Source organism: Eleutherodactylus coqui, chromosome 2 (genome assembly GCF_035609145.1).
Source record: "Eleutherodactylus coqui strain aEleCoq1 chromosome 2, aEleCoq1.hap1, whole genome shotgun sequence".
NCBI classification, from domain to species: domain Eukaryota; kingdom Metazoa; phylum Chordata; class Amphibia; order Anura; family Eleutherodactylidae; genus Eleutherodactylus; species Eleutherodactylus coqui.
In genome coordinates, this window is record NC_089838.1 from 318,297,615 (window position 1) to 318,311,789 (window position 14,175).

A 14,175-nucleotide genomic window follows, 5' to 3' on the forward strand; every position below is an offset into this window, starting at 1 on the left:
CCGACAGCTTGTGTGGAAGAACACATTCAAATGAATGGGTTCTTTTTCCGTGTAAGTTCTGTCTCAGACACGGATAGAACATGCAATATTCACACGGACGAAATTCCCTCGTGAGATCTATTTTTGGGCGATTCTGTTAAAGAATCGCCATTATCTATGGGATGGAAAAAAATTACATCACATTCACATGTAAATACGAGTTTTCTTTCTTTATGATTGGAAAGTGTGAATTTTATATGCGTTTTTCACGCACATGAAAATTATAAGTGCAGCGATGCATTTATCCTGCAAAACACAGCGCTATCTCATTTTGTTTAATTTTTTTTATCGCAGATTTACAAGTGCGATATCGGTCCCAACGTCTCGGACCAATATCGTATGCGCCTGATAAATGCACCCAGATGCCAAGTAGAGATTGACAAATCTCAAAGATGAGACTGCAATGATCAGTCAGTTATGGTCTTTATATTGTATGAGGATAAGAATATCCTCCCGGTCAGTTATGGTCTTTATATTGTATGAGGATAAGAATATCCTCCCGGTCAGTTATGGTCTTTACATTGTATGAGGATAAGAATATCCTCCCGGTCAGTTATGGTCTTTACATTGTATGAGGATAAGAATATCCTCCCGGTCAGTTATGGTCTTTATATTGTATGAGGATAAGAATATCCTCCCGGTCAGTTATGGTCTTTATATTGTATGAGGATAAGAATATCCTCCCGGTCAGTTATGGTCTTTACATTGTATGAGGATAAGAATATCCTCCCGGTCAGTTATGGTCTTTACATTGTATGAGGATAAGAATATCCTCCCGGTCAGTTATGGTCTTTACATTGTATGAGGATAAGAATATCCTCCCGGTCAGTTATGGTCTTTACATTGTATGAGGATAAGAATATCCTCCCGGTCAGTTATGGTCTTTACATTGTATGAGGATATTAATATCCTCCCGGTCAGTTATGGTCTTTACATTGTATGAGGATATTAATATCCTCCCGGTCAGTTATGGTCTTTACATTGTATGAGGATAAGAATATCCTCCCGGTCAGTTATGGTCTTTACATTGTATGAGGATATTAATATCCTCCCGGTCAGTTATGGTTTTTACATTGTATGAGGATATTAATATCCTCCCGGTCAGTTATGGTCTTTACATTGTATGAGGATAAGAATATCCTCCCGGTCAGTTATGGTCTTTACATTGTATGAGGATAAGAATATCCTCCCGGTCAGTTATGGTCTTTACATTGTATGAGGATAAGAATATCCTCCAGGTCAGTTATGGTCTTTACATTGTATGAGGATAAGAATATCCTCCCGGTCAGTTATGGTCTTTACATTGTATGAGGATAAGAATATCCTCCAGGTCAGTTATGGTCTTTACATTGTATGAGGATAAGAATATCCTCCAGGTTATTCTCATTATTGCTATTTGTAATGATAACAATAGACTCCCCTCTGATGGTGCCAATAACTGTACTGGTAAAGTACTAATACTACCGACTGCAGTTACAACAGTTAATAAAGTAAGCGGGATTATAACATTTGATATCATTTACTGTATTTAGTTTCCATGGACCTGTCTGTGTCCTGCAGGATAATTTACTGAATTCCAGGATGATTCACTCACGTTTGGCATTCCCAACTATCTCCTTCTGTGAACTTCTTTCCTGGTCGCCTGGGACGAGACTATTTAAGAAGAAGAAACATGACTTTTTGTCGACAAAAGTCTGGAAATATACTCAACTGACCAACTATTAGCCCACTTATACAGTGCAATTACATTGAATAGCCACTTTATTAAAGACCCCCATTTAATAGAGCATTGGACCCCTGTTGGCCTTCATAATCACAGCTATTCATTGTGACATAGATTCTACTAGGTAATTAAAGTGTTCTGCAGGAATATCGGCCCCTGTGGACAGGACGTTTTTTTAAGTCGCCACAAATTAGCTGGAAGTTCTGACCAGCTGACAGGAAAGGTTCATCGGTTCATACTGCTTGCACGAAATTCTGACCTCCCATCAGTGCGGCACAACAGTAATCTGGATTCATCTGACCGGGTGATGTTCTTCCACTGCTCAGTGATACAATTTTTGTGCTCTTTTTCCTGCTGGAGTCTCACCTTTCTGTTTCTCTAAGATATAATGGAGTTGGTCATTATAGCCTGTTAGGATGTGCTGCTGGGATCTGTTGTTCTACATGGGTTTCCAGCAGCACAGCCTGACAGGTGGGGATTGATTGAGCTGGCTGGGTGTGGATTTCTCCAGCCAGCCAATCACCGCCGGTCTGCTGCTCATATATACCAGCTCCTCTGCTAGAGACTGCTGGGCTTTCCTCCTTTGTTAAGTGGAACAATGTCATGTTCCTGCCTGTCTGTGCAGGGTGCCAGATGTGTGGTGTGAACAGTCCTGCTCAGGGTACATGGTGTTCTGTGTTGTATGCAAATCCCTGGCGTGTTGGTGTGAGCTGCGTTCAGCCCTGCTGTGTTTCATTTGTCATCTAGGTCTAGGTACGTCTCTAGGTTCCAAGCACGGTGCCGTCTCTGTGAGGACGATCGCGCCGCATGCAGGCAGGGTTCATGTGGAAATTGTCTCATTAGAGTAGGGACCTGCGAGACAACGAGGACCCTTGTAGTGGGCTCGCAGGCTTAAGTATCTTGGCCAAAATACAAACCAATACCTTGCATCGTATCTATTTACATCTGTTTAGTCGTGTTTGGGGTGTTTGTCAGTCAGTGTGTTATGTCTGTCCATGAGTCATGTCCGTTGTTTTCGTGTTCTGCCAGTTTGTGAGTGTGAGTGATGTTACACCATCCATGCTAACAGTGAGTTGAGTGTTTGGACAGATTAGTTGGAGCACTAGCATTGTATTGGACTAGATTTTCCCATCTAATGTGGATTCACACTGAAAACGATTCATGGAAAACTTGTGATTTTACGCATCACTCTGGGGTCACGGGGATAATTTCCATACAGTGATGTTCTAATCGTGAGAGGGCCGGGGGTCTCTAATAAAGGGGCCATTCAGTGTTCGTACATTTACACACATGCACAGCAAAAGCCCTTTAATCTAGCAAGCTCTGAAAAAACATGAATCTTATTAAGGCTAGATCTAGGTGTTTAATGTCAGCTACACCGTGACTGGGATGTTCACTCACCTGCCCAAAGTGCTGTGTAATGGGCAGCCGGTTCTGCAGTTTCTCATGGTTCTGGGTAGAGGATTCGTCTGCTTTGAATGAACCCGCACGCTGCATGCGGTGATCCTGGATACAAGAAGAAGCATACCAGGGGCTGAAGCATCAAACCAGTGACATCAAGGGCTGTGGCATTAAACCACTAGTATCTAGTCAGTGCTGTGACCTTCTGCCACGTACGTGAGGATAGACCCATTGCTTTAAGATGGGGGTGGTGGAACAGTTCGTGCTCACCTTGTGCTTGATGCGCCGCTTCATTCCCTGCAGACCTGTTCTGGCTTGTCCCTTGGCCTAAAATACATAATAGATGCTTATGCACATATAAATAAATTAGCCTTTTTTGTAATGTTGACATTAGGTTAGTGGTCAGTGACTTACGTATTTCAGCATGTTCCTAACCATGGGATTAGTGCGATTCTTCACGTTATTGATCAATGTGCCGCCTCCTTTCTGGGGTGAAATCAGGTGACATAAGTAGAATTATGCAGAAATTTACATCAGGGGTAATTTACATTAAAGCGACCCTCCAGTCCCGCATAAACGACAGTGGTCACATTGCTTCGCTGACTACACACTATGCATTGGGTTGTGCATCAGTAGACGAAGACACCGCAACACCTTGCTCTGATTGGCCAGCACCGCTCATGTGCTGGAGACTGAATGGAGGGCTGCCGCTCCTTTCATGTTCAATGGGACTGATGAGATAACCAAGCGGCAAGAACTCAGGTATTTTCGTCAGCCCCATTGAAATCAATGGAGCGTCAACACCCCGGCCAGTGTTCCCTTCGTTCTAACGTCACTTGAGACCGACGGGGCGCCTCAGCGGTAAGACTCTCATTGATCAGCAACTTAGGCCAGTGGAAAAGGGACAACTGAAAATCTTGGTACAACCCCTTTAAATGACGTACATGACATAACTTCAGTTACTATGGTAGTAGTATGGAAGAGCCCTGCGTTGGTTCGAAAGTTCACTGTAATATCATGTCTTTTTGTGAGCCATTAAAATGTATCATATCTACAAGATGACTTGGTTTCTCTCACTGAGAACAATCACACTATGGTAATATTAAGCATTAAGACATGACTGTGTTAATGAATATCCCACACAGCACTTCACTTCAGTCTTCTTTTTTGGTTAATATCTATATATATAAAGACGAAAGCACTCACTGACTCGCCACTAATTCTCGATGTCTTGGAAACATGAAATTTGGCACAAACATAGATTATGTCCAAAATAGGAAACGTAAAGGGGTCCCAACTCGATTATTCAATTCTAGCGCAAAAGAATTAGCGCCCAATTGTGCGTACGTAATCTAATTCTCCAACTTCCCGATGTCGTAGAACATGAAATTTGACACGAGCATTGATTATGTTATAAATAGGAAAAGTTAATGGGTCCCAACTCGATTATTCAATTCTAAGCGCAAAAGAATTAGCGTCCGAATTTTACGTACGGAATCTAATTCTCTCACTTTCCGATGTCGTAGAAACATGAAATTTGGCATGAGCATTGATTATGTCATAAATAGGAAAAGGTAATGGGTCCTAACTCGATTATTTAATTTTAAGTGCAAAAGAATTAGCGTCCACATTTTACGCACGGAATCTAATTCTCCAATTTCCCGATGTCGTAGAAACTTGAAATTTGCCACAAGCATTGATTATGTCATAAATAGAAAAAGTTAATGGGACCCAACTCGATTATTCAAATCTAGCACAAAAGAATTAGCGTCCAAATTTTATGTACTGAATCTAATTCTCCAACTTCCCAATGTCGTAGAAACATGAAATTTGGCAAAAGCATTGAGTATGTCATAAATAGGAAAAGTTAATGGGTTCCAACTCGATTATTCAAATCTAGCGAAAAAGAACTAGCGTCCAAATTTTACGTACGGAATCTAATTCTCTCACTTCCCGATGTCATAGAAACATGAAATTTGGCACGAGCATTGATTATGTCATAAATAGGAAAAGCCTATGGGTCCCAACTCGATTATACAATGCTAAGCGCCAAAGAATTAGCGTCCAAATTTTACATATGTAATCTAATTCTCTCACTTCCGGATGTCGTAGAAACATGAAATTTGGCACGAGCATTGATTATGTCATAAATAGGAAAAGCTTATGGGTCCCAACTCGATTATACAATGCTAAGCGCCAAAGAATTAGCGTCCAAATTTTACATATGTAATCTAATTCTCTCACTTCCGGATGTCGTAGAAACATGAAATTTGGCACGGTCATTGATTATGTCATACATAGGAAAAGTTAATGGGTCCCAACTTGATTATTTAATTCTAAGCGCAAAAGAATTAGCGTCCAAATTTTACATGCGTAATCTAATTCTCTCACTTCCTGATGTCAAAGAAACTTGAAATTTGGCAAGGGCATTGATTATGTCATAAATAGAAAAAGTTAATGGGACCCAACTCGATTATTCAAATCTAGCGCAAAAGAACTAGCGTCCAAATTTTATGTACTGAAACTAATTCTCCAACTTCCCAATGTCGTAGAAACATGAAATTTGGCAAAAGCATTGAGTATGTCATAAATAGGAAAAGTGAATGGGTTCCAACTCGATTATTCAAATCTAGCGCAAAAGAACTAGCGTCCAAATTTTACGTACGGAATCTAATTCTTCTCACTTCCCGATGTCATAGAAACATGAAATTTGGCACGAGCATTGATTATGTCATAAATAGGAAAAGTTTATGGGTCCCAACTCGATTATACAATGCTAAGCGCCAAAGAATTAGCGTCCAAATTTTACATATGTAATCTAATTCTCTCACTTCCGGATGTCGTAGAAACATGAAATTTGGCACGAGCATTGATTATGTCATAAATAGGAAAAGCTTATGGGTCCCAACTCGATTATACAATGCTAAGCGCCAAAGAATTAGCGTCCAAATTTTACATATGTAATCTAATTCTCTCACTTCCGGATGTCGTAGAAACATGAAATTTGGCACGGTCATTGATTATGTCATACATAGGAAAAGTTAATGGGTCCCAACTTGATTATTTAATTCTAAGCGCAAAAGAATTAGCGTCCAAATTTTACATGCGTAATCTAATTCTCTCACTTCCTGATGTCAAAGAAACTTGAAATTTGGCAAGGGCATTGATTATGTCATAAATAGGAAAAGTTAATGGGTCCCAACTCGATTATTCAATTCTAAGCGCAAAAGAATTAGTGTCCAAATTTTACGTACGGAATCTAATTCTCTCACTTGCTGATGTCATAGAAACTTGAAATTTGGCAGGAGCATTGATTATGTCGTAAATAGGAAAAGTTAATGGGTCCCAACTCGATTATTCAATTCTAAGCGCAAAAGAATTAGCGTCCAAATTTTACGTACGTAATCTAATTCTCTCACTTCCTGATGTCATTTTATATAAAGGAAACGTCGCATGGTTACCTCCCCGTGATGTTTCCTGGGTAACGCAAAGAACCATGCAAAATGGTGAACATATTTTTTTCCTCGGTATCTCTAAAGTAACCATGACTTAATAAGATTTTCCGTGTGAACACCAGATAAACACCAGTACCAAATTAACTCGGGCGAAGCCGGGTATACCAGCTAGTAAGACATAATTTCCAGTAACATCACACGCTCGGTTTTACCTTGAGGTTTTCCAGCCACATCTGATAAGATTTGGAAGCTCCTGGAAATGAATCAAGTATAATTAGCAATAAATACATTGGCACTAGAGACGAGCGAACGTACTCATTTAAGGCGATTTCGCACTCGAGCACCGCTATTTTCGAGTAACTGACTACTCGGGCGAAAAGATTCGGGGGGTGCTGGGGGTGAGCAGGGGGTTGCAGAGGGGAGTGTGGGGGGGGAGAGCTCCCCCCTGTTCCCCACTGCTACCCCCCCGCTCTACCACGCCGCCCCCCGTGAATCTTTTCGCCCGAGTAGTCAGTTACCCGAAAAAAGCGGTGCTCGAGTGTGAAATCGCCCTAAACGAGTACGTTCGCTCATCTCTAATCAGCACAGATTTACTATTGGACAGGAGACAGTTTGCTTGCAGGTTGCACCAGATATCTGTCCTGCTTACTTTGCACCACATTTATGATGCGTTTTAGATACTCTCAGAGCCTTGTTACTTCGTGTTTGATAAATAGTGGGGTTTACAGAGGTTTGCGGTTTCCCAGAAGGGGGGCATGGCCTAAATACAAGATTGTAAGCTAAGCCAGATAGGTGGTCTAAAGTGAGACTAAACAGACTGATATATCTGGTGCATTGTAAAACTGTCAGGCCTAAGTTTGCACTGACTATTAGAGAGTATTAGGAAATCTGCAGTTATTCACAAATGGCTTCTGACTGATGGCGGATTTACATCGCTGTATGGAAATATAATGGGGTATATTTGATTAAACCAACATTTCATATACTGTTCTTGGTCTAAGTACGGTAATCATGCACCAGGGTAAGGGCGATAAATGTATATAAACCTGCAAGCATGCACCCTGTGCGGCCGCACAGAACACTACCCACCAGCTTATAGGGGGGCACCAGTGGATACAAGCTGAGGGGTTATTACATCCCCTGAGGTCCATCTGGCCAGATGATCTTCTTCCTCCAGGCAGCAGCCTCTTCTTGTGGAGCTACATGACTGATCCTCCTTTTGGCTCTGCCTTCACCGCTCTGAGGTTATGAAACCCCATTTTCAGCCCATTGGTGCTTTTGCAACACAGTCGCTTAGTTTTGCTACTGTATTTATGTACTGAGCTTGGTTCCGGTCATTTATCTATGTACTGAGCTTGGTTCTGGTACAATATTTATTCACTAAATTGGTGTACGTTTAAGCTACAATTTACACTAATTTCTGGTGTAAATTATAGTACATGTAACAAGCGGTGGCAGCCACACCCCCTAATGCTAGGCCCCGCCCATTTTGGAAAACTGCAGGAGCAAAACGTAAAACTCCGAAAAAGTTGCAATTTTTGTGTTTGCACATAAATTGCATCTTTTATATACCGGAAATCTCTTATAGAAAAAAATAATACATCTTTCCCAAAGTGTCACCATGGCCGCTAAGCAATGCTTCACGTTAACGATTCATGACCTTCATCAGATTTGGGGAGGTGAGCTGCGCTGTTCTCTATGGGATTACAATGTGGTTGAGCTTCCCGTTGGCGATATACGTTGGAAGGATTTCCTGACCTATTTCTCTGATGGAAGGCTCCAACATATAGCACTGTATAGGCATATACTAGCGGATGCTGCCTAAAGGCTGCCATCTTTAAAACAAAGGGGATTTCGGAAGTAAACGTGACTTATATTTTTGTTAATTTAAAGAAACCTCAAGAGCCGTGCAGTAAAGGCCAAAGAGGCAGGTCTTGGTGAGGGTACCGTACCTGACAGGCCACAGTTGGTAACCTCCTGCTCAAACAAGTCTGTGAACTCTTCTCCAGAATTCAGCTTCTCCAGACGATTGTCAATGAACTAAGAGGAGAAATCAGTTAAAGTGTATCCGTTACCAATTCATGGTGTGTAATTAGTGATAGTTTTTGACATTTTTCATTGTGGACATTAAAGGGGTTGTCCAGTTACAAACTATTTATGCCCTACCCTCCCAGGACCCCCACCTAAAAGCTATCCACTGAAGCCAGCACTCTCCTGCAGGGAGCTGATTTCTGCAGTAAGCAAACAGCTCTATTCTTACTGCAGTGGCCAGAGTTGGTACTGCAGGCCAAGTTCCCTTTCATTTCAAAAGCCTAGCACTGCAGAAAGAATAAAATCAGTTCAGTGATGGCGCTGGAAAACCAGAGGTTTAAGAAAAAAAAATCTGAACTGCGCATGTCCGATGGACCATATGCAGCACAGCAAATGACAGGTACGCAGGGTCACCGGCCAGGCACAGGGTCGGATTCCCGTGCGGCACCCGTTTGTGTGCAGCCAGCCTCAAGGCCGGAGATGTAGTAAGAGATCTGACCAGTCAGAGTCAGCATAGTATGTCAGGTGACATGATCAACCAATCAGCTGCTTAGAATGTGGGCTGAATGTTCAGACCTAAATATTCCATCCCTCTTGAAGATTCATGAGCAGCTATTAAGATCTATAGTATAAATTACTGGAAGACGTTCCGTCACATAGAGTCATATGATAAATATTCTGCTCTCTAATCAGTGGGTGAAAGATCTAGTAACACATCATCTGGTAACACTCCTTAAAGGGAATCTGTCACCAGGTTCATGCTGCCTGAACAACGCGCCGCATGAACCCGGGTCAGGGTTGCCCATTACCCTTGTATATACTTTGTAGTTTGACTCTGATTCGGGCTCCGTGCCACAGAGGTGGGCCGCGCCGGGCTTCCCCCACTTGCATCATGTAGGCCAACAGATCTCCCTATACACAAAAGGGGAAAGAGCTATCACTGCGCATGATGCAGGCGAGGAGAAGCCGGTGCGGCCCACCTACATAACTAGGACCTCAGTTACCAGTCAAGCTTCAAAGTATGTTTTTCTGAAACACTACAGTGTTTCAGAATAAAGCTTATACGGGGGTAGTAGGTGTACCCGTCCTGAGAAGGCCCCGGGGGCTGTCACATAGAATAGAGGGGCTGCTGGTGCTTCTGGTCCCACGTGCCAAGGAGAAGCCGCACCTGTGTGGATATTCTTTCTTCCATTGTTTGGTTGTCCGTGGGATAGGAAAGTGACACATTGGAGCACATAATATACTTGTTGCAGTGTTTATAGCGCCACCTTGTGGTTCATATTATGCAGCTATGTGCTGTGAAAGTAAATTCTACACGACCAGTCCTCTCCATAGTAAATGTACATTTCTATAACGGACCTGTGTGAAGAGCTGCAGGTGGACGGCGTTCTGCAGGAAGGTCCTCACAGAGCTGCACTTATGGTTCACAAATGTGTCCTGGCAGAAAGAAAGTGGCTCCCCCTGAATTGACAAGAAACAGATATAAGACATCGGTGCTGCGACTGCATCAATCCCAACTTTATTGCATCGCACACAACGTGGCGTTAGATAAATCACCAGTAATAACCATGATAACCAAATTAAAAGTAAACCCTGTCATATGATGTCCTTATAAAGCCACCATGCAGGAACCAAACACTACTGCTATATAGTGCCAGAAGAACCCGCATGTTACTGCCAGCGCTTAGATAACACGGTCAGGCATACAACTGCAACACCCCAAAAGGGTGACCACGGACACTTGACTAACATGAAGAGCTGGGAGGGTTAAGTGTTGGCTTGCCGCGGCGGCACTTACCAGGTTCTGGTCCCTGAGAGATGACACGTAGCCAAGACCAGAGCCAATAAATGGGTTGATGGGGTAAGTAGTAGTTATCACTCGTAACGCCACTGTTCCTACACACCGGTATGCTACGCGGCGGAGAAATAACACAGAGACTTGTGTATAGTACCTCGGATCCCCAGGAATGGTTAGGGCCCGGTATAACTTTACTTAATGAACAAACTTTTACAAACAAATATTCAAGGAAATGCAGGTACAATTCTTTTAAGTACCAGCAGGCTAGAGCTCAGAGGTCAGGGAGGATACACAGGATCCTACAGTCCACGTTATCTGTACGGTACCACTCCTGAACTGGGAGCACTCCAGCAGAAGAAGGGGGGTAGCGGTCACTACACAGACACTCTGGCAGACAATTATTTAAAGCAAAAGACATAGCAATAACACCCCACACGGCAGGAGCATGGGTGTGTCTCAGTAGTGTACCTCTGTACGGTGATCCAGGCTTTGAACGGCTGCACAGGAAAAGCCTGTAGTTTGAACTGGTACCTGTGCAATGGGTTCCTCTATACAGAACTAGTTTGAAGTGCTCCCTCTCTCTCTGATTGTCGGTCTCACTCCATTCGCATCCAGACTCCATTCGCTATGGGATATCTCTCCTCTTCCTCCATTTTCACCTACATGGGAGCTGAAGGTACTTCCATGAAGCTCTGTGTTAGCACTCTCTCCTCTGAAGATGGACTTAAACACCTTTCCCGCTCTCAATCACTCCTATTTATACTTTCACTCACTCCACATGACATGACAAACTGATGCATCTGCATGCAAGCAATGAGTTTATTACTGTTAACCTCTCAAGCACCACAGCTCTGCAACAAACACACTGGATACGACAAGACAGGCTTTGCACTGTGTATCTACATAGGACAAAACATGTATGACATTTATGGAGGGACCAGGATGATGTTCTGGGCCACAACACAATCATTATCCCTGTTGAAGCTTTTTTGGACTATTTTTGACTTATTTATGGGGAACTAAAGCTAAACTCACGTTGTTGTTATTCTTTCCTGTTCTTCAGATATGGCCGTATAGCTGAACAACAGAAAACTGGAAATGCTGGACTTGCACAGTGCCAAAAGGACCCCAGTGACTATAATGGGGCCTGTCAGCTTCCAGCACATAGGGAGACATGTTCCCATTCAGAGTAGCACAGTACGCTGCACTATTTTGGCCAGGATTTCATACCAGATCTGCGACGTAGATGTGAACTTAGTCTTAACTAGATAGAGTCTAAAAATATAATGCAAGGAATACATTTCCCTGTTGAGAAATTAGAAAGCTTTGGGGTGACGGCACTTTTTAGAAGTAATGATCGTGTATAAGATGGGTGGAGGCCCCATTAATAATGCATGATGTGATTAAGGTTTTTCCATTAGACACATAGCTGATGAATAAGTAAAGCACTCGGCCCCTTCCAATCGATAATTACTGATGAGATACATTTCCAGATCTTCCATTACAGATGCTTATACTGCGGCAATTACTGCTATAGATTTCTTAAAGGGGTTCCCTGGAACTTTTACTATTAATGACCAATCCTCAGTGCTTCAGTGGGGTTCCACTGCTTCGGATCCCTGCTGATCAGCTGATCGCCAGGCCAACTGTCAGTGCGGACAGCGCTGGAAGCAGATAGCGCTGTCCATGTTGCAGCAGCCCAGTTTGCTACTACAGGCACAGCTTCCATTGAATTCAGTGGGAGCTGTGCCTGCAGAACCAAACAAGGCCTCTGCAATATAAACAGCGCTTTCTGCAATGAGAGTGGGTCTGGGGATAAGCAGATCAGCAGGGATCCTGAGCTGAAGACCTCCACCAATCAACTATTGATGATCTATCCTGAGGATAGGTCATCAATGCTAAAAGTCCCGGACAACCTCCTTAAAGGTGACAGAAAAATAAAGTCAAACTCAACCCAATTGTGAACCAGGGGCTTACATACAGCATAGGGGGTCCATAGCAAAAATCTAAATGCCATTGGTTTCCAATTTATAAGCTTTGCTTTCTTTCACAGTCCTTGTAGAAAGGTAGGGTGGCATGTTAAGTGGGGGTCTTAGTGCAGGGACCCTCACTACTCACCTGAATGAGGCTGAGTGGCAAATTACTATAAATTTAATGGTCTGGTGCCACGCGGCATGTGATGAGACTCTGTAGTGGTTGTGAGCCATTTGTCCTCCAGATCCGTGGACGTCCCATTAGTGGTCACACCTCAGTAGTAGTGACATGCCCTCAATGTGTGAAAGTACAGAGACCCTTTTAATGCCGTCTTCTCTGGCCTGACATCAGGTAATAGCATACTATAGAACTGTTTTGCATAAAGTACTTTGGAATTGTAAGTTGTTTGCATGAAATTTTCACTAATCTCCATTAATCACAAGGAAGACTTTACAGTCCCTACATGTATTCTTGGTCAGACCTATGGCACCACTTACCGGGATACAGATGAGGGCCTCCCTGTAGCTCCCGAACAGCAGAGCCTGGGCACCAAGGAAAGCCCGCGACACCCCATCACCCATTAACGCTGACTGCTTTGTCAGACGCAGCTTCAGCAGCGAAACCTGGGGAGGAGACAGAGGATTATTGTGTATATTGTGCTGGGGGGTCCCATTATACCGCTGCAGTGCTCACACAGTCCTGGTGGTAGGAGGGGCACTGATGTGGTCTCCTTGCAGTCTCTGGTAGAGAGGGCTTAGCTCCTGGGACCCACAGATAATACGCCACACCATGAAGATATTGTCGCAGCATTATGCAGCTCTCTGGGTACGGTCACATAAACACTTTATGCAAATTGATGTACTGTTTTGGGCTAATCACACGACTGGGGAGCGTAATAACGGGAGGAAACTAGTCTGTGAAGCTGACTTCGGAGACATTATAACGCCCATGGAAGCCACTTTGTGTTGTTGGTTCTTGTATCTGCATGAAGAATAAGCCTCTAAGACACCGATGAGAGTCATTTTATCACATGGATGAGTTTATTAAAGGCTTCATCATAGGGCTAAGTACAGCGGGTTGGTCTTTGCATCTTAATGAAGCAGAACGTTAATGGGATGACACAACCGTGGGTCGAATGTGGAGGCAGTGGTCAGCAGAATGAACTGTGCATCATCATAGTGTGTTCAGCGCTGATGATCTCCGAGCAAGGATCTGGAGGGGATTTGGCAATCGGGCTAATCTTTCCGCCATTTTGGAGCGCCACACAGTTCGTCACCACGGAGTTAGGGTGAATGCCCACGAACGGATTTCTACTGCGCTTCTGCGGCGGTAATCCGTGTGTGAATTGCGCTGCTATTAGCTTCTTTTGAACCTAATAGCTTTCTGCTTGCAAATGCTCACATGCAGAATTCTACCTCAGATTTCCGCAGCAGGAAATATATTGTGGCATGTTCTATTTGCCGCAGGTTTACGCTGCGGGAGGTCCCCATTAATATAGCATTATTGGAGACCGCTGAAAGCCACGATCACCAGCAGGCACTTTTTGTTTTTAATCGCGGTACTCCCACGGCGTAAATCCGTAGGCGTATCCCGCGACCCTTGTGGGCATGAGCCCTTATGGTGTGGGGTGTCATCAATCAAGAGCCAATCACCTCCAGTATGCATCAGGGGCACAATGACAATGGGGCTGCAACCCGTCACATTATCATAGCTTCAGGCCGTTCCCAATGCCATTATCCAGCAGGATAACACGC

General features: G+C 43.5%; 1 protein-coding gene across 2 annotated transcripts in view; it reads right to left on the reverse strand.

The window, feature by feature from the left end:
• Positions 1 to 14,175, reverse strand: part of DENND1C (DENN domain containing 1C) — a 60,496-nt gene that overhangs the window by 11,647 nt on the left and 34,674 nt on the right. For both annotated transcript variants that reach the window (XM_066593739.1, XM_066593738.1), the window contains 8 exons: positions 12,919 to 13,044; positions 10,009 to 10,110; positions 8,571 to 8,658; positions 6,831 to 6,871; positions 3,578 to 3,649; positions 3,434 to 3,490; positions 3,164 to 3,268; positions 1,634 to 1,692 (listed from right to left, as the gene is read on the reverse strand). In XM_066593739.1, coding sequence (XP_066449836.1) covers positions 1,634 to 1,692; positions 3,164 to 3,268; positions 3,434 to 3,490; positions 3,578 to 3,649; positions 6,831 to 6,871; positions 8,571 to 8,658; positions 10,009 to 10,110; positions 12,919 to 13,044 — 650 coding nt within the window. The remainder of the gene's footprint in view (positions 1 to 1,633; positions 1,693 to 3,163; positions 3,269 to 3,433; positions 3,491 to 3,577; positions 3,650 to 6,830; positions 6,872 to 8,570; positions 8,659 to 10,008; positions 10,111 to 12,918; positions 13,045 to 14,175) is intronic.